Raw genomic sequence first — 18964 nt, forward strand, 5'->3', positions numbered from 1 at the left:
AAGACGGAAGAGATGGTAATTACATTTGGTATAATAAAATCAACTCTTTTCGTACTTTATGTGTAAATATATATATATATATATATATATATATATATATATATATATATGTTAAATTATATAATATAGCTTTCATTAATACCTTTAAGCTACTAAAAAAAAAAAATTAAAAAAAAAAAAAAAATTAAAATTACACTCTCCCCTACTTCTACTTCTACTTCTTCTCTCTTCTTTGTTTTGTTCTATATCCTAACACTTGCATTGCTTCTTTCTATTTCTCTCTTTTTTCTTTGTATGTGTTCATCCCTCTTTATATTTGTGTCATCCGAACCTCCCTTCTTATTAATTCTACCAAGACCTAATTCTTATACATGCTAATTAATTCAAAGTTTATCTACATTTGTGTCATCAGATTCATAAACTCACGGTCTTAATAGAATATGACTCTTACAACTTAATCTAATCAATTCAATAAATAAACATTAAGAAGTGGATAACACACGAGTTCTTGTGGGTGGAAAAAGCCTAAACTAGGTTCCTTGGCTGGGTCGTGGGCCGAACAGATCTAGACTAGGTTCGTAGGCTTCTGGGTTATGGGCTACTTAGGTGTTGGGCTGGGCGGTGTGTACTTGGGCAGAAGATTTTGGTTGCGTTGGATCGAAGTCTAGGTTGGCTGAATCTAACGACTGCGCGAACCAAAACGGACCCAATGCTTGACCGCTTCTTCAACCTATCTTTTTTTACGGACACGCCAGCGTTAATCAGGTAATAGGTAAAGCTGCCCGCTAATGAATGGACGGACGCTCCCTTACATAATAATATAGTAATATTGATAATATAATAATATAATCACACAACTTGATTGGGTTTGTGACCTGCATGGAAATTGCTTTAACAACTTATCCTCCTACAAACTCAAATAGTTACGGAAAAGAACGTAGTACAAGTAGATTAAATCTACTTTACCAAGTATATTGTCTTTCTTTTTTCAGATGACCGTTGATTCACTAGTGGAGGTGGAGTGGGTTCAGTAGCTGCACAATTATAGAGTGTTGTCTTAGAGTGTCAGCCCTTTGTATATTTTGGGGTTGTTTGATGGTTTTGTTTCTGCATTTTGTCCCCAATTTTGTAATAAATTTTTAAACATTACTTTCGTTTAGTAAATGTTTTTTTTTTTGTTTTCATCCTTTAAATATTGTGTTGCTTAGCTTTTAAATCTTACATACCATACTAAACGATGGTGGAGGACTAGTTCTTAAAAATTGGTATTAAACACATACCTTAGATTTAACCATGTCAACGTCTCTCTAACTGTGTGTTCGTAATAATTTGTGTTTGAGTAAGAGAAGATTAGATACCAAGTGAGGCAACATCATCCCAATTAATATGAATTAATATGAATGACACCTTTAAGTAAGTATTCAATTGTAATATTTTCTTTAAAATGCATGCTACACAAACTAAATGATGTTATTGGAACTGAACTAGAATTAGAATTAGAGTTGGAAAGATTTTAGCATGTGAGAATCAAAATACACACAAACTTACAACTTTATGACAAACAAGAAAACAATGAAATTACATTCGAAAAGCAGAGTCTTGAGGTGTAAGAGAAAGGAATGTGGCATAACATACACACAATTGGCTTACAAAGACTAAAGTGCAGAGTTTATATTAATTAGATATATAAGTTTCAAGCATTGAAAAATGTTTTTTTTTTCCCCTTTTTTTTAAATAATTTTTTGAATGGAAGAACTCCCATCTTTTTGTTTCTCAAGGCAACCACCCTGGGAGGAAATTATTCATGCTTGGCCCAGCGGTGACCACTGTTAGCGGATCTGGGTGATACCTGCAAAGCAAATTAAGCATTTTATATATCAATTTAATGATTCTTGCCCTTGTGCTTTGCAGCTTAATCTTTCAAATCTTGAATCTCATGAAACTAATTAGTTTAGAAATTGAAATATAGAGTACATAAGCTTAAGTTTAGAGTTGTGAAACACAAAGTAGAAGAAACACGAAGTAGAAGAAACACAAAGTAGAAGAAACACGAAGTAGAAGAAACACAAAGTAGAAGAAACACAAAGTAGAAGAAACACAAAGTAGAAGAAACACAAAGTAGAAGAAACACAAAGTAGAAGAAACACAAAGTAGAAGAAACAAGAGTATTGTACATAAATATGTGATGTAGGTAGGAAGGAAATGTTGAGTTCTCAAACATACATAATTGAGTTAATAAATAAATAAAAAGAATGGAAAAGGAAATATAGGATGAAAGATTGTGGACAGAATAGAAGAATATTTACCCAATTTGTAAGGTGGGTTCGGCATCTAAAAGATGGAAGAAGGCATCGGGTGGAGGGTGAGCTTGGTGTCTTCCATACATCATATCATCACCACTTTGGTTCAATTGGAGAGCATTTACTTGATACCCTTCTACTAACTGCAATCCAAAACTTAAACACCAATTACAAAACCACCAACATTTTCCTTTTTTTTCTTTTTTTCTTTTTTTTTTTTAATTTAAAAAGATATACCCTTTGTTTCAGAGTCCTGTTTGCGTCGTTAAGAAGATGCTCCTGAAAGTGAAAGTTGAAACAAACAAAAGATGGTTAATTTAAATTGGTTAAGAAACATGAAAGAATAAGGAAAGTTGAAGGATGGAAATAGAATAGAAATACCTTACGTTGAAGATCGGTGAGTTGATCTAACATGTACTGAGTCTGAAAAAGGATTGAAAAGGAATTGTAAAAAAAAAAAAAAAAAAAAAAAAAAAAAAAAAAAAAAAANAAAAAAAAAAAAAAAAAAGGTTTGAAGTTGAAGTTTGAAGAAGAATTACCCTTGTTGACCTTATGTGCTTGAGTGACATATCAAGTTGCCTTTCAAGGGATTCAAGTTCTTTGCTACTCAATGGGCCAAGGTCTTCTCCCAAAAGGTTCCTGCTTAATTCAATTACCATTTACGTATGAGTAAAGATGGAAAGTAAAAGGACTATAAAAGGGTGGGGTTATTATATTGCCTTTGGGATCGTTGCAGAGCTTCGTAGCGAGCTTTAAGCTTCAAATACTCCTGCTGGCTGCTCACTTCCTATATTTAACCCATCCATATACTCATTTTCATTTTCGGACACATTTTTCAAATTAGAAATTGAAAACATAAAATAATTAAATGAAAATGGATAACTGAAAAGTAAGAGTGATTACCAAGGCCTCTCTTGTGGACACATTCGCCTCTGGTGCTCCATAGTTGCATTTCTGGTATCTCTCTAATGTTTTCAGCATGCTGGATTTCACACGTAATAATAATAATATAAACTAAAAACAATTAATTCAACTTTTAGAGGCATTTTCTATAATCTAACCTTACAAACATGAGTAGTTATTAGAACAAATAAATTACATATAATGAAGGATGTTTGTGTGAGTAAAGGTGAAAACCATTTGTGAGCTTCAAAATACAAAAAACAAAGATGGTTAATTGCATAAATCCATTTCTGGGTTCTGACATATACATAAGATTCTAATTTTTTTTCCCAAAAAAAAAGAAGAAAAAAGTAAACCTAGTTATAATTAACTCTCGTTTGGGTTCACAAATACAATGGGAGGCAAAAAAAAAAAAAAANAAAAAAAAAAAAAAAAAACAAAAATCCCATAAAGGGAGAAAAAGAAAGAAACCAAACTCTAAATTAGTGGGAGAAAAAAAGAAGAACCCTAATTTGAGAAATGCAAAGTATAAGAAAGCGTGAGGTTGAGCTTTAAATTGATCCATCCATCGCCCCATAGAGAAAGAAAGAAGGAGAAGCAAAGAAAAGGGGTTGAGAAGAAAACCCTAATTTAATTTAAATTTAAATTTTGAAAAGGAAAAAGAAAAGAAGTTAGCATGAAAAGGGTTAAAAAGAAAGAGGAGAAAGAGAAAAAAAGGAAAAGGGAAAGTATGGGGGAAAATGGGATACCAAAAATTTAGAAACAGAAGAGAAGGAGCAGATCTGAGGGAATGGTTGGGTTGAAACTGCTTTAAAAAAAAAAAAAACAAAACAAAGTAGAATGATTGAAGTTAAGTTTGTTAAAAGTGATGACATACCTTGAACTACTGCAAAACTCGTAGAGCTTTCCTCTATTGGAGAAGATGATGAGAGCAACTTCGGCATCGCACAGAACGGAGAGCTCATAAGCTTTCTTCAAAACCCCATTTCTCCGTTTAGCGAAGGTGACTTGCCTATTGATCTTGTTTTCTATTCTCTTCAGCTCTACTCTCCCTCTTCCCATCTTTGTTTTTCCTCTCCTTCTTTCCTCTTTACTTGCTTAACCTATCCTATGTGCCTTTCTATTTATATTCTTCACAGCTTTCTCCGACCTCCTCTCTCTCTCTCTCTCCCACAAACTAAACTAACAACACAAAACCCCCCCATCCTTTTTTTTCTTTCTTTCTTTTCTTTTCCTTCTTTTATGCTCTCATCTCATCTCCTCTCATCTCCTCTCATCCCCTCTCATCTAGGGTTACACCTCATTCCCTCAAAAACACTCGTTCCTTTCAAAAATACAAATTTCTAGATTGATTGGACGGTGTTGATTAGAGATGAGAGGGGACAGGAGAGTGAGAAATGAGGAAAATGAATCAAAATGACACGTGTCGAGCTTTGAAGTGGGCGAAGGCTGTTACCCGTCTCACCATATCCCAACCCCCGGTTAATCATGTGACCTAACCTTAACAACATGAAACAAAAACAAAAACAATGCATTTCAAGTTTACCAAACTACCCTTCTCCTCTACTCCTATGCTAAAACACCTTCAAACGGGGGTTTCCTAGTTTAAAGGGTATTGCTACCTGTGTTTACCAAATTTTAGATTAGCGAGAGAGACATGAAATTAAATTGGTAAGTGTAAGCACACAAACTTACAAACTCCAACATTCTCCTCCAAACATTCTCCTCCAAACATTCTCCTCCAAATACAAACACATGTTCTTCCTCCCTCTTTTCACTTCCCAAACTTTGTATGCTCTAAAATGGAGAATCTAATTACAAACATATTGAATTTATGTTACTTTAGGAATGCTTTGGTTAACATGGAACTAAACTAAATAAAACTTCCCTTATCCATGAATTCCAATTTTCACGATTAAACTAAATTTTTATAACCTCCTTGCTCGCGGGGAACTTCAATTCTAACAATCTATTTCTAAATTTTTTTAATAAATATTCTTAAAATGTAAATTAAGTTAAATTAAGAAGCTAATGTCCTTAATTTGAGGAGGTGGGTATTTTGGATTGAGAGTAGCTCTAAGATCTTAAACCAAAATTCAATGCCATCATTATTATTTTTTTCTCCCTCTCTTAAGGAGTTTAATAGGGTTGCTACTAGGGTTAACACATGAGGAAAATATTAATGTCTTTTGATTGTTTTAAGTAAGGGTATATCGGGACCTTATAGTACTTCCATTCTAATTTAGCCCCCTACCTCAAATTTGGTACTTACAATTTAATTTTCAACTCCATTTAACGAACTTTATATCAAACAATTATTAATCACTCACTATTTTAATTTTGTGTACTTTTTTTTTTTTTNTTAAAATTAAAAAAGAAAAAAAAAAAGAAAAAGAAAAAAAAGAAAGAAGAGAACATTAATGAGAATTTAGGTTTTGGAGGCATAGGGTTTGGGGACCAATAAATAAGACATGAAGTGCAGGTGAGATGGCAGATGGTGAATGAAAGCAATGTCTTTTTAACGCACCCCTGTGAGGTGGTCCAAACTCATAGTACTTCGGCAGCTGCACCTATGAATGTGGTGTATGTATAGTGCCCATTGCCCAACCCCTCCACATCTACTTCATCTATAAATGGTTAAATCTTATAACTTGTAGGTTTTTAAAATTTTCCATTTCTCATTTTTATACAATATATCAAATCAATTTTATGATACTGGTATGTTCTTTACCTAACCCTTCAAGTTAGTCTCCAATGCTAAATTGTAATAATCTAATTTTCCTCCTACAAGATTTTCTTAATTTTAAAAAGAGAAAGATTTGTTTAGAAAACAAGTAAAGTTGCATAAAAACAATCTAGTCCTCAAATACTAGAAACTCATAAACGTAAGGAAGCAAGGCAAATATTCTTAAATATGCTAGACTCATGACAAGCCAACCACCTTCTTCGTCTTACCCTTATTTATTCTTGTCTCTATCTAAAATAATTTTTTTTTTTTAAGAATAAATATTAAGAATACCGAATAAGTAACCTCTTGTTGAATTAGATATGTATATAGACACTGTAAAAACTTAACGTAAAATACAATTCCTATGAGTAATTATGATAAGTTTTCATGCATACAAAATGTTCGGAACAAACATCAACATCAACATAAAAATAGGAAGTAGGAATGGGAATTATTGAGTTCAAGCTTTAAGAATGAAGAGAGATAGAGGGAAATAATATGGAACAGGCTTATCTTAGGCATATTGAATTCGAGTCGCAGACCCCACTTCGGAGCCTTTACACTTTGTCATCAATCATAGTGGGCCATTTGATAATATGCATTGTCTGGATTTTTTCCCTATAATTATGTATGGAATGAAATGTGAACCTACCCACTCTCGTATTTGGTGAAGATGAAAGCCTTCTGTTTTTTCATTATAGGAGAGAAGATGTCAAATACAAAATCTTTTCAAGCAATCACCAAAGCAACTATTATATATAAATTTTAGTCAACATCATATGATCCATAACCAAAATCAACTATTTTGACTATTCCAAGAGAAGAGGAACTGAAAAGAGGCACAAAATTAATATTCCAAATCTCAAGTCTGAACAAAGTAAAAACATCGAAACAGACATTTCACACACAACACAACAGCATTCCTTAAAACTCACAGAACAAAAGAAGCAAGCAGAGATTGGAAGGTTAACAGTGGCTGAGTTAAATCCTGAAGAGAATAGGCATATTACATAAATCTATCTCAGAACCTACAAGAATGACCCAACTTTCATGTTTCAATACCTGAATAAATCTACAGATGATCCAGCAAGACCATCCTGGAACGTCGGGTAGCACCGTATGTTGCCATGGCTGCTACCGTCCGAGACCATACCAGAATTAACAGGGTCACTCTCCAAGCCAAGACCGTCACTGTGGATGAAATGGGCTGGGGTGATGAGGTTGGATTGGCTCATGGAGCTTAGATTAATCTCCCCGGGCTCAACTGGTGTTGACAGAAGAGAGAGAGCACAGTCAGAGTTGAAGAACTGATCTGATCCGTTTCCGAACACTTTCTGAACATTCTCTCCGTTGCTGGATTCAACGTCGAGAAATGGGTGAGCATCGGATGATTTGGGAAGCAATCCTATAGGGATGCAAGAGATTGCTAATTGTTTTTCTTTGTAATCACAAGCCAATGATCCAGGCAGCAACATACTTTTTCTTCTGTCACCAAAGTCAAACTGTGAGTTGCCGCTGCAAAGAGGGGCATTGCTCTCGGGTTTGATCATTCCAATCCAAGAAGAGCTCACATCATTGCTGGCAGACAGTAATTGATTACCAAATGGTAAGAATCTTGGACCTGCACAAACAAGTCGTATGTACTTCGCACTGGTTCATCATTCGACAACGAAACAACAATGTAAACATTGGGAACAGTCATGGAATTCTTGGAAGCATGGAAGAGAATTCAATTGGATCGGACCAGGGAAACCAAGCCTAAACTAATAATAATACAAACCTTGGTTGCCATAGAGAAATCTTCCTGCATTTAGTGTCATAGTCGCTGGTTGAGGCTTTCTTCGACGTCGGTTGTGCCCATCGAGACGCTTCCTACAGCTTCGTTTTCGATCATCAAACTCCACCAAAGAATGGAATCTACAAGCACATGTTAAGGGAACTGAAACGAATGCCAAGAAGGGAACCAACCATACAAAGATAAGAAGTAAAAGAAACACAAAATGTAAGTATCTCACAAATATTTGCATCCAACACTGATTCAACCATCTGGTAAAAGGCAAAAACATTAGCACATTTTAAAATATATCCATGAGGGAATGTTTCCAAGTATATCCTATCCATGAAAAATATGGATAAGTTTCCAAGTACAAGATGAAAAGCAACAAGTTTAAGATATCCTATATGCCTAACTCAAATTATTTCAATCCGACAAGAAAATCATGAAAATTAACCCAAGGCAGAATTAATGAACCAAATTGCAGATATTGATGTTCTAAACATTTAAACTCACCTGCTACACTGCTGACAGAATCGTTGTTCCTGACCGCAAATGGTTACTTTTGGTGTTTTAGAATGGAGCTCACATACTTTATGGCGGCGATGATAGTCCCTGCATTTGCTAAGGTCTGAGCTACAACCATCAACCATACAGGAAGGGACTTGGGGACCGCTTCCAGGGGCACGTGACCTCTTCATTAATCTCGAAGCCGATGACTCGATCAAAGAAACTCTAGTTCCTTTCATGTCATCCATAGAACCATCGCCCATATTACCAATGCCCCTGAGTCTCAAATACATCAAGCAACTTCCTCTACTCCAACACACTCTCAGTTTCCTTCTATGGTAGCGATTCGCAGAACGTTTTTTTATAAAAAAAAAAATGCAGACAAGACTGATTCTCAAGGTGCTTTAACTTACTTCCAACAGAAAATTTCTCAGATCAGGATCCTTCCCAGTTCAGCTATACACTCTTCAGAGCACTGCTAATAAGATTAGATCAGAATAGAAAGGAACCAGACCAGGAACGATGAACAGAACGAGTTCAGCAGGGATAAGAAGATGCAATTTAAGGCATAAGCAAATACAATACAAACAAGCAAAGCGTTATAGTACTTCCCTTCAAAATCACTGCACACAAGTAATACAATCAGCACTCCCAAAGTTTCCTGAACTAGATAAAATTTTAAGTTCCAAAACACGAGGAATATTGGCTATCTACAGGAAATATCCACTTCATTCACTTTCCTTTAAGATCTATTGTCAAATTTCGGAAAAAGTAGCTCACTATCATCAAGATCAAAATCGTCCACTACAGCAAACATATAAGTGTCTACCTGACAAACAACTGAAACCCAGTTGTGCAGCATCATCACTTTTTTCACCCCATGAAATGATAAAGTAATCTCAATTTCTGGTCTCCACAAGTGAAGGTTGCAATACCCATAAATTGAATTTTCGTATAAAAGCAAACAAAAAATAGGAACGGATTGGAAGTTTAAAATGATGGGTACCTGGTAGAAATTCACAAGTCAAGCTGCATCTTCATCTGGGGAATCCGAGAAAGCTTAAAGAGGAGAGAAAATAGGAAGAGATGAAGGAAGTGAAGAATGAGAAATGGCGGCTAAGACCAAAAGAAAATCGGGTATCGACATGGGCAGGGAGGCTGAATCTGTAGAAGGTGTTAGAAGAATGGTAGAAAAGAAGCAAAAGATAAATTGGAATGCAAAATTGGGAAGAGTGGATAATGTACTTGGATGATGGATGATAAAGGGAAAGGAGAAGAAAGGGATAGTGGGGAAATGGGAAATGGGAAATGGGAATTTTGGAAGCCTTCAGCTTTCCTCTTCAGGCCCAACTCCAAGGCATTGAGGTGGGAGAGACGGAAAAAATGTTTGAGAAAAGAAGAAAAATAATAGAAAAGAAAAAAGAAACACACAGAAACGAGTGGCAAAGAAAGGGACAGAGTGTGTTCGGTTTTAGGAGCTGAGGCTTAGGAGGAGGAATGATGGGAGAGAGAGAGAGAGAGAGCGACCGAATGGAATGGTGGGATTTGGAAAAGGGAGGGACCCATGTGACTTCCTTCTTCCTATCTATTCAATCAATTTTTATAACATTATTTTTTTTCATTCCTTCAATTAATTAATTATTTTTTATTTTATTTTATTTTTTGAGATGACTTTCATGGCTTATGTTGGCAATATATATATATATATATATATATATATATATGATTTAAGACAAACCTACCTCTCTCTGCTCCTTAACTCTGGTAGATATTTGTTGTTGAGATTGAGGAATTGATACAACTGGATTTTAAAAAATAATAATAAATAAATAAATAAATAATGGTTGGTAGCCCTAATTGCAAAATGGACACAAAAGCTTAACCACACGTTTTTATTGTGTATATGAGAAAAAAGGAAAAATGTGGACACCAAATTGTTTCTTATAATCTGAACTTCCAAATTTCCCTACCGCCATTTTATTTTATCATTATTATTAAATACCATTTTAATATACTATAGTTTAAAAATCTTTAATATAATCTTCAGTAGAGATTTTTTTTTTTTTTTATTTTAATTATAAAAAAATATTTTTCGTGTAAGAAAAAAAGAAGATGTGGTGGAACTTTGCAAACATTAAAAAGAAAAAAGAAAGATAACGTAAAAAGGAAGTAAAAATAGTTATCAAGTTACTAAAAAAAGTATGAACAACTTTTGAAGCTGTCATCATAAGAAGTTAATACAAAGAGGGAAACTTAAAAGGCCATAATTTGATAAAGAGGGTGAATGAATGAATGAATGGGGGAGAAGAAACCAAAAGGGATGGTGGATCCCACCACTCCTAAGCTTCACCCGGTTTATGAAAAAGGATGACTTCACAAACTTTTTTCATTAAATGTTCTTTTTTCTCTTTAATGGATAAGTATTTGTGAGGTGCTTTCTACAAACAAATGGCATTCCCAAACATTTTGGGTCAATTATAAACGCTATGCTTCATGATTACGCACATAATATGCCATTCCACAAACACCGCATCCCTTTACTGTACCAAACTTAATGCACACTGTTCTCTCCCTCACTCTTCATTTGTCAAATCTCACTTCCTCCGATTCTCTTCTTTTTCCTTTTCTTTTCTTTTCTTTTTTTTCTTTCATACACTTACTTAAGGTCGAGATTGAAAACCATGGTTGTTGGTATACGCACCTCTATTATATTATGAGGAATAGTATGTTACCTCTCTTTGTGGTCACTTGTACCGTGAAACATCTCTCCATATTATCTATCATCCCTTCTCTTCTACGGTGTGAACTTGATATTTCAATAATATATGTGAAGCAAAAACAAATAAAAAGTTAGTTTATAAAAAAACATTTATATATTAAAGATCATAAGAACTAATAGATAAAATTCTTATCAAATGGGTTTCTAACGATTGTTCCGAGAATTGTCTAATATAGCATGTTCAAGTAGAAAGGGCATAATATGAATTGGTAGATAATGAAAATGTCATGTTGTGGTTCCAAATCCCATAAGAACCCAGTTGTATAGATCTTGTTCATTGTTCTGGTTCAAAATATCTTGACGGGTCAAGAAATTGAGGGTAAAAGGCCGAAGGATGAAAATCAAAATTCTAAGGATCAAAAAACTAAGATCAAGCGAAGAACCCCACAAAAAAAGAAAAAAAAAAAGTTTCAGAATTCATCAATAACATATTTATAACAGCTTATTATCGTAACAAAAAAAATAGAATAACCACACTGATACCTAGAACAAAGAAGAATAAGAAAAGGAGCTTTATGATAATAACTACAAAATTCCGTACCCACCAGAAACTATACGATATCTTCTTCATCTGGGTTGGGCACTGCCAGCTTTAGCTATATAACAAGTCCTCAGAGTACCGGCGGCCGGTAGTGTCGATAGATAATTCTACAAAAATAAGGGTTCCTCAAGATTGAACACTTGGGCGAGACTGCCGGAATACTGCAGTCATTGCACTTCTCGTCCTGGTGAGAAAGCCAAGTCCAGAAAGACCGGAAGTCCCGGCCTCGCTTTTGGTGGAATTGGATGTACCAGTTCCATTTGACATTGTATCGAGGCTGATGCTTGACGGCGCGTTCAAATTGGTAGTTCCTTCTAACTGCCAAGCATACCAATAAATGTTAGAATTGTACAGATGATTGTATTGGTGCATTGAAACAAATTCAGAATATATTCAACCATCATCAAGCCGGGGTCTGAGACATTATTTTGGGGGGATCGCCGTTGAGGTTGAACCTGAGATTGAATCATAGCGTAAGTGACTGTTTTGGTAAGTTATGACATAAGCCAAGCTCAATAGTGTACTTCTCTGTTCAATAAATCATGAGGAAACGCTTGAGCAATTCAAATTAGAAGCACGTAAAAGCTATCACAAATTTGCACAAAAGAAAATTGGTGTAATTTTTTTAAGGTTAAATTATAAATAATACCCTTAAACTATGGGGTTGGTTTCAATTATAACCCCAAAGTTTGAACAAATTTCATCTTTGGTGCGTTCTCTCACTATTATAAACAATACCCTTAATTGTTGCATTCTCTCACTATTATAAACAATATCCTTAATAGTTGCATTCTCTCACTATTACAAACAATACCCTTAAGTTAGAAGGTTTTTTTTATAAATAAATAAAAAATAAAAAGAAAAACCCTCAAAGGCTTTTGTCCGTACATTCATGCATTGATTTGTTTAGATGTGTCAGATGTCTTTATTTTTTATTTTTTTTCCATTAAGTATTTTGATTTGTTTACGTAAATAGATACAAACTTTATCGAATTTCGTGACAAAAGCTTACAGAGTTTGTTTTGGAACAAACTTCAACTGTTAAAAGACTCAAAGGGTATAATTGAAACCAACCCCTAGTTCAGGGGAATCCTTGATAATTTAACCTTTTTCAAAATACCCATATAGCTTACGCACACTTCTCGTAGGAAATTTCCTATACTTATAATTTTTGGGGATCCAGAGACTTGTGACTTTAATGACTTAGGCATGCACCACCATGCACCATGCACCATGGAACTAACTCATTTCCAAAATCTTGCCGTTTTCTCTCTCTTTTTCAAAGAAATGCAAAAACATCATCTATTCAAGGGTAAAATTAACTAACCTGGTTAGAAGAAGCATTGTACTCGGAAGGAGACGACGGATCTGGTGAAAAACCAACCAGCAACGACCGATTCTGCTGATAAAACAGAGAAGCAAATAGTGAGAGAATGCAACAATTAAGTTGTGCTCTCTAAGCCTATCTATCACCATTCTGATATTGTTTCTGTGAAAGCATTATCAAATAGATAAATGCTCATATTTACCTTTGGTGAAGGAGTTGTTAGAGGGAGTTCAGGCGCTTGCCTGGAGGAACTAGAAGGAATTGCCTGCAAAATTCACAGTTATATGGAAAGGTGTGTGAATCTATGTATTCTAAGATTCACATTTCCAGATATCAATGGTGCAGGTGTAAATTTTCCGGGCAATGACTAATGATCCAACCATGGTCCATGATCTGAACCATAAAGATCAGGTTAATTATTTTCTAAAGTTTGTTTGTCTTGCTCCATTAATCTGATCTTCATGGTTCAAAGGTGCATGATTATTGCAAATTTTACAGTGAAAATTTTATTTGTCTGACAAGAAATGCAAGAAACTACGTAAGAAGGTCCCCTCCCCCAAATTAATTATTAAAAAGAAGAGAGAGAGAGAGAAAGACCAAGGGTTTTGATGCATGCCTGAGTACGTTCTGCAGTCCTGCGATTCTCCATGTTCCAAGCATAATTACACAATCTCTTAACACCTTCATTCGTTAGTTCCTAAGCATAGAATCAAAGGCCAAAACAATCATTAGTAAACACCACCACCAATTGTCTAGGGGTTTATATGTGCTGGAAACTGAATAAAACGATATAAACATCAAACGAAATATTGTAATGAAAATGCTAAATCACCCATTAAGCTGACAGGTTATAGTAAATATAATTATAATAACACTCCAACACTGTCCCTCACTTGTGGGCTTGAAAACTTATAAAAGACCCAACAAGTGCAAATCAATATTAATTGGATAGGAAAGGGAGGTTTGAAGTCAAACTAATACCATCTTAAGTCACCAATCAATCCAAAAGCTTAAGTTGATGGGTTATGGCAAATTTAATTAAAACTATATAAAAAAAAAAAAAGGTTCACCTGCTTTTCTTCAAAACTCCATAGTTTATTTTCCTAGAGCACACAGAACAGGTCAGTCATTAATTTAAAGTTCTGAGATAAATTACAAAGGAATAATAAAAGGTAAAGTTATATCATCGAGAAGCAGTTACCAAAGTCTGGACTGCATGATGAACGGATTTAATATCCCTGCCAAAAGTATCTGATCTACCTCGAAGTTCTGAAACCTTTATGGCCAAAAAGAAATATACAGTTCAGTCAATGATCTCCAATCCGTCTCTCTTTAGAAAGACAGTACCTGTTCTTGTGTATCAGCAGTGAAATCCAAAGATTCATCCAAACTTTTGTCAACGTGGTCCATTTTTGAAGATAAATTCCGTTTTGTAGCCTGGACAATCACATAGCAGGAGAAGTCACAAAGACATTGATTCAATGGAAAACATCAAAATGCTTATAATAAAATCTGACCACATACAATGATTTGAGTTCATAATTTAAATGAGATCGAAAAATCTTGCAAGCTCAAAAATTAATTACCAAATGCTGTTATGGACAAATAGTACACTCAGACAGAAGATATTACCCCAATGGATGAGTAAACATTCTCGAGCTGCCTAGCAACGGAACTGCAGGCATCAGATAGACTACGCTTTGTAGCAAACATCATATCAGGAAGTTTCCATCCCTGGAAACAAAAGAGTAGTGTGTCTTATATACGACAGAAGGTTCTAAAGAGGCAAACAATTGGAAATTGCAACATGGCACGTCCAAATGCTGTGGCATAGAATCAAGAGAGATGAACTCGTAGGCTAGTCCATACTACCACTAAAATTTTCAATTGTTTGTCTTATCAAAAATATTGACAGACTTGGTGTTATAAATAAATGTATTAAAAAGGTCAATTATACCAGTTTAAACTTTTGAGTTGGGAAGTATTACGACATGTTATTATAGGACAAATTTTTTATAAGAATATTACAGCACAATTTGCCCCAAACGAATCACACAATTACCTTCATCCAAACGATACCATATCCTACTACAACTACAAGAATGATTACACCATATTTCCTACCCCCTGCGTACAAAAAATACAAAGATTAAGAGATAATAATATATCAAGGTAAGAAAAGTCAAGGAACCTTTAAAAGAGAAGAAATATAGAATACAACAATTAAAATGCAATTGCTGACACGAAAATCTCATTGTGAATCGGCATCAATCAAACTTAAGTCAGATTTCATATAACATTATAAACAACCACATAGTTTAAATATATACAGAAGGCCGCTCATTATTATTAGTATTATTTCGTAATGAAAGTTATTGAGAAAAATGAACATTATTATTTATTACATAGACACATCAGCAATTACATAATAAAGTAAATAACATAAACAATGAACGTGCTAAAATTTTCCGAAAACATGTCTTACATTAAATTAGAAGCATGGAAAACAAATCTGAGAGAAGTAACGGAATGCCATCACCATGTACAAATTAGGTTAGTATTTTCTTGCCATATTGAAATAGAATGAAGACTTTCTAATAGAAACCTCAAACTTTCTTCAAGTAATGAGAAGGAAGCAAATGCCACTCATCCCAAAATGAAACAGGATGATAAAAAAAACCAAAATCTTCTCAATGGACAAAAGTATATACAAACCCAACGTACAAAATAAGCCTTCTACAATTTTTCCTTTTTCTTTTTTAAAGAAAGGAAATCTTCTTCAAAAGGAGAGATGAGGCAACCCCAAGGTATCCAAAGAAGGATTCCAGTTGGCATAGATCGCATAAACTGATGTTATAATTAAACAAAAAAGAAATGCTTCAAGCGAAATTTCTAATTTGAAAAGTTGGAATTCAATTGTTCCTTGTATATTATTTACAAAAAAGTAACTTCAAACAAAAATTTGAAGAGAACAAAAATCACTTGATGAAAGAACAAAGAAGCCATCTTCATAAATATCTATCTAAAGAAAAAAGATAGAAATATCATCAAGACCTCTCCCGCCAGTAGTCACAATTGTCATCTGACGATTTGATGCTAACATTTCCAGTTCCTCACGTAAGCTTTTTACCTATAAATGTGTTACTTGCAATTAACCAACTGCCATTCTACAAATAAAAACAATAATACGAACATAATATGGTGACTTGCAAATGAAATTGTAATGGAAAAACGTATTCAAGTTGGCAAATTACAACAGCAAAAATTATTGTAAAGGAAGGAGGATCTTAATCGTGCCTTCTTCAGCAAATTAACACAAAATAAAGTAAGTTTATTTCAAGACTTTCTATTGAAGTTACATAAAACAAAAAAGTTGTCCTTAAAACTACCAAAAAAGTAATAAAAGTAAACATTTGGTTTCTCGCAAATGTAGCCTTCTGGTTGTTGAGTTACCAACAACCTAAACGGGCTCTACTGAGGAAAGTAACTCTCCCACTAGAGACACCCCAATCAAACAAACCAGTTTCCAATCACATAGATGGACATCTAAAACTTTAGAGAACAACATAGAAGCGTCTCATCCTCCCTTAAATTTATTGTATTCTCTTTGGGTGAAGAGGTATGACAGTGAATCTATCATACTGCCGTAGGTTTGTCTTTGTGCTAAAGCCTTTTTCAGTCAATATAAAAACCTTCCAAGTATAAACAAATGTTTGGAATCTGATGTTGGATAAGATTCATAAATGGTTGTCTTTTGGGAGAAAAGACCTTTTTTCTCAAAAGGGGAAGGCTCACTCTCATCCAAATGGTGATAAGTGAAATTTCCAGTTATTTCTTATCTCTCTTTAGATGCCAATCTATGTGTGCAAGAGTATTGAAAGAGTGATAAGGAAATTCTTGTGGGAAGGGGTGGATGTGGGGGGCAGGTCACATTTGGTTAAGTGGAAGTTGTGGTGAAGCCGGTAGAATTGGGTGACCCAAGGTTTGTGAGTTTGAGATTACATAACAAAGCTCTACTAGAGAAATAGTCGTGGCAATTTTTCATGGAGCTCGACACTTTGTGGTGCAAAGTTATGGTCCGCACCCTTTCGAGTGTCATAGGGCCTTATAAAAATCTATAGAAAGTGATTACTTTTGGCTTCTCGTCTTTTTCCTTGTTTGTTAAATGCTTTATTGGGGAGGGCTCAAATGTGTGTTTCTTGGAAGACTAGTGGGTGGGTGATAGTGATGTCCAAGTAAAGGAAAGGTAAATGAATAAACCGAGACCACATTTCAGTGCTAGCGATCCTAAAGATATGATAGTTGAGAAAAACTCAAAAAAATTGAAAGTTATTACTTATTATCAATAAAATGCACCTTTCTTTCTCTGTGGCTCAATCATAAGACCTCCAAAGTTAAGCGTACTTTGCTTGGAGCAATTCTATGTTGAATGACCTCCTAAGAATTTTTCTAAGAAGCATGTGAGTAAGAATAAAACACTTTGAAAGGACCCGTGTTGGTCTGTAGGGATAGTCTTCACTCTCCGAAATATTTCAAGACAAGTAGATAACATAGCCATGTCACAGGAGATGCAGGGGAATGTTGGGGCCATCAAGTGTCAAATCCGAATTACAAATCCTAATATAAATCGCGCTAATGATAAGATAAGAGAGAGAACAGTCGAAACCTTTTCTTGATTGATTACCATAGCTAGTAGCAATTGTTCAGAAAAATTAACAATTAAATCATTTTGTTCAAGATAGACAGTTCAATAAACACACCTGAGCCATTAAAGAGTCATTACGTGGTTTGCTTTTTGAAGTGCTAGAGTCATCACGGCGGATACGCTTTAGAGCAATCTATAAATAGGAACAGCAAAAAAGAAAATTAGACCGAAAAATTGACGGGAATGACAAACTATTAGGAAATGTTAGGGAGAAGTGTAGTGGCTGGACAAGAGGTATGTGGACCAATGAAAAAACAAAAAAATACTTCTGCAATTTAAGAAGGTCGATTTCATAGAGAATGCAGACAAAGGTCAAGAACCAAAAAAAAAACATCAATATGCAATCTCCAAGCATTAAGTTAACCAAGATAAATAGGAGGAAAACCCCATCCCATCATTATTGATCCTAAAATTTAAGCTGCTAGATTGTGTTAATCTAATAATTTAAATTATTTCTCAATCAACCTCTAGTCAAGAACAACATAGTTCTCGATAACCCTCCAATAAGCCATAACTGGATTCAACATTTACTTTGATTACAAAGCATGTCATGTACTTTGGTCCAAAAATGGAAGCCAATAACAAATAATAACGCATGGTTTTGAGCTGAAAACAATTTCTTAATGGCATGTAAAATTATTTTGTTCGAGTATAACTGAAAGTAAAAATCCAAAAAATCGACCAAACTTACGTCCAGTCTTTTTGGTTGTACAATATTAGAAAACTGGCTGTTGATTAGTTGGAAAGTTTACAAAGAGGTATCTACAACCAACCAACCACTATAACAGAAATAAAAAAAATGTAAGACCCTAAAAAGACCTAGTGAAGTGGGTAGCAGTTGAATCATTAATACAAGTTTCAGCAACTTAATTCCTCACTCAAGGTCAACATACCAATGCATTTATCAAATCTAAATGAGACTAATGCAGAGCAAAAAAAAAACACATTCTACCAAAGGAGAATAGATATACGTGAAAGCATTTCAATAGATGTACATTTATACAGAGGGAAAGTAATCAATCTCCCAAAAACGAAACACAAGGAGCTTGCAAAAAAAGAGCTCTAGCTAGCAGTCAGTGTCTTGAAACCAAGTTTCAACCAGATACTAATTCCAATTGAATTTCCACATCCAAGTCTCAGTTTAAAAGGTTTCCTTGCCCCTGGATGAGTTATGTTCGTCTTTAGGTACAGCCTTCGTAAAATATTTGGTGAGCATGTAAATCAAATTTATCAGATTTCGACAATATGTGTTAAAGATTTGTTAACTCGAGGATAAAGCACTAGTTCGGTTTCTAAGGTTCTGGAGAGGATTCTACAGTTTTCCTCTAGTTTATTTTTTCTCTGTATTATCTGCTCTGCTTCAGCATCCATAGAACACCAACACCCCCCCCCCCCCC

The 18964-nt window shown here is 34.6% G+C and overlaps 3 protein-coding genes across 8 annotated transcripts in view; all 3 read right to left on the reverse strand.

Annotated features, from left to right (window-relative positions):
* Positions 1–1521: 1521 nt before the first annotated feature.
* LOC111796273 (agamous-like MADS-box protein AGL9 homolog) lies at positions 1522–4486 on the reverse strand. Its single transcript, XM_023679032.1, has 8 exons — positions 4081–4486; positions 3204–3282; positions 3020–3087; positions 2840–2939; positions 2682–2723; positions 2538–2579; positions 2307–2443; positions 1522–1849 (listed from the first exon to the last, which is right to left on the reverse strand). The coding sequence occupies exons 1-8, from the start codon at positions 4263–4265 to the stop codon at positions 1774–1776; spliced, it is 729 nt and encodes a 242-aa protein (XP_023534800.1). The 5' UTR covers positions 4266–4486; the 3' UTR covers positions 1522–1773.
* A 2232-nt stretch (positions 4487–6718) lies between these two features.
* Positions 6719–9691, reverse strand: LOC111787814 (squamosa promoter-binding-like protein 16). 5 transcript variants are annotated; one of them, XM_023667894.1, is made up of 6 exons: positions 9222–9691; positions 9045–9121; positions 8629–8690; positions 8222–8491; positions 7712–7977; positions 6719–7552 (listed from the first exon to the last, which is right to left on the reverse strand). In XM_023667894.1, exons 4-6 carry the CDS (start codon positions 8476–8478, stop codon positions 6987–6989), a joined length of 1089 nt encoding a protein of 362 aa, XP_023523662.1. In that variant the 5' UTR covers positions 8479–8491; positions 8629–8690; positions 9045–9121; positions 9222–9691; the 3' UTR covers positions 6719–6986. The 5 variants fall into 5 exon arrangements, with proteins under 5 accessions (XP_023523662.1, XP_023523656.1, XP_023523650.1 ...); XM_023667888.1 differs by lacking the exon at positions 9045–9121; XM_023667882.1 differs by having other exon boundaries at positions 6752–7552; positions 8222–8690; positions 9222–9690.
* A 1696-nt stretch (positions 9692–11387) lies between these two features.
* Positions 11388–18964, reverse strand: part of LOC111801131 — an 8750-nt gene continuing 1173 nt past the window's right edge. The window contains exons 3-14 of one of the 2 annotated variants that reach the window (XM_023685120.1): positions 17623–17700; positions 15917–15992; positions 14925–14989; positions 14495–14596; positions 14210–14299; positions 14064–14138; positions 13933–13965; positions 13479–13559; positions 13065–13127; positions 12863–12937; positions 11934–11990; positions 11388–11853 (exon numbers count right to left, since the gene is read on the reverse strand). In XM_023685120.1, coding sequence (XP_023540888.1) covers positions 11662–11853; positions 11934–11990; positions 12863–12937; positions 13065–13127; positions 13479–13559; positions 13933–13965; positions 14064–14138; positions 14210–14299; positions 14495–14596; positions 14925–14989; positions 15917–15992; positions 17623–17700 — 987 coding nt within the window. In that variant the 3' untranslated portion in view covers positions 11388–11661. The remainder of the gene's footprint in view (positions 11854–11933; positions 11991–12862; positions 12938–13064; positions 13128–13478; positions 13560–13932; positions 13966–14063; positions 14139–14209; positions 14300–14494; positions 14597–14924; positions 14990–15916; positions 15993–17622; positions 17701–18964) is intronic. The other variant, XM_023685128.1, reaches the window with a different exon arrangement.

The sequence above is a fragment of the Cucurbita pepo genome, chromosome LG01 (assembly GCF_002806865.2).
Source record: "Cucurbita pepo subsp. pepo cultivar mu-cu-16 chromosome LG01, ASM280686v2, whole genome shotgun sequence".
Classification (NCBI taxonomy): Eukaryota; Viridiplantae; Streptophyta; class Magnoliopsida; order Cucurbitales; family Cucurbitaceae; genus Cucurbita; species Cucurbita pepo.

Coding starts and splice junctions, on each gene's coding strand:
- LOC111796273 (XM_023679032.1), bottom strand. CDS start 4,265: ATGGGAAGAGGGAGAGTAGAGCTGAAGAGAATAGAAAACAAGATCAAT. Junction 3,088..3,203: donor TGTCCACAAGAGAGGCCTTG/GTAATCACTCTT, acceptor GGTTAAATATAG/GAAGTGAGCAGCCAGCAGGA. Junction 2,940..3,019: donor GCTCTGCAACGATCCCAAAG/GCAATATAATAA, acceptor TGAATTAAGCAG/GAACCTTTTGGGAGAAGACC.
- LOC111787814 (XM_023667874.1), bottom strand. CDS start 8,508: ATGTATTTGAGACTCAGGGGCATTGGTAATATGGGCGATGGTTCTATG. Junction 7,978..8,221: donor TTCTGTCAGCAGTGTAGCAG/GTGAGTTTAAAT, acceptor GCCTTTTACCAG/ATGGTTGAATCAGTGTTGGA. Junction 7,553..7,711: donor ATTTCTCTATGGCAACCAAG/GTTTGTATTATT, acceptor TTGTTTGTGCAG/GTCCAAGATTCTTACCATTT.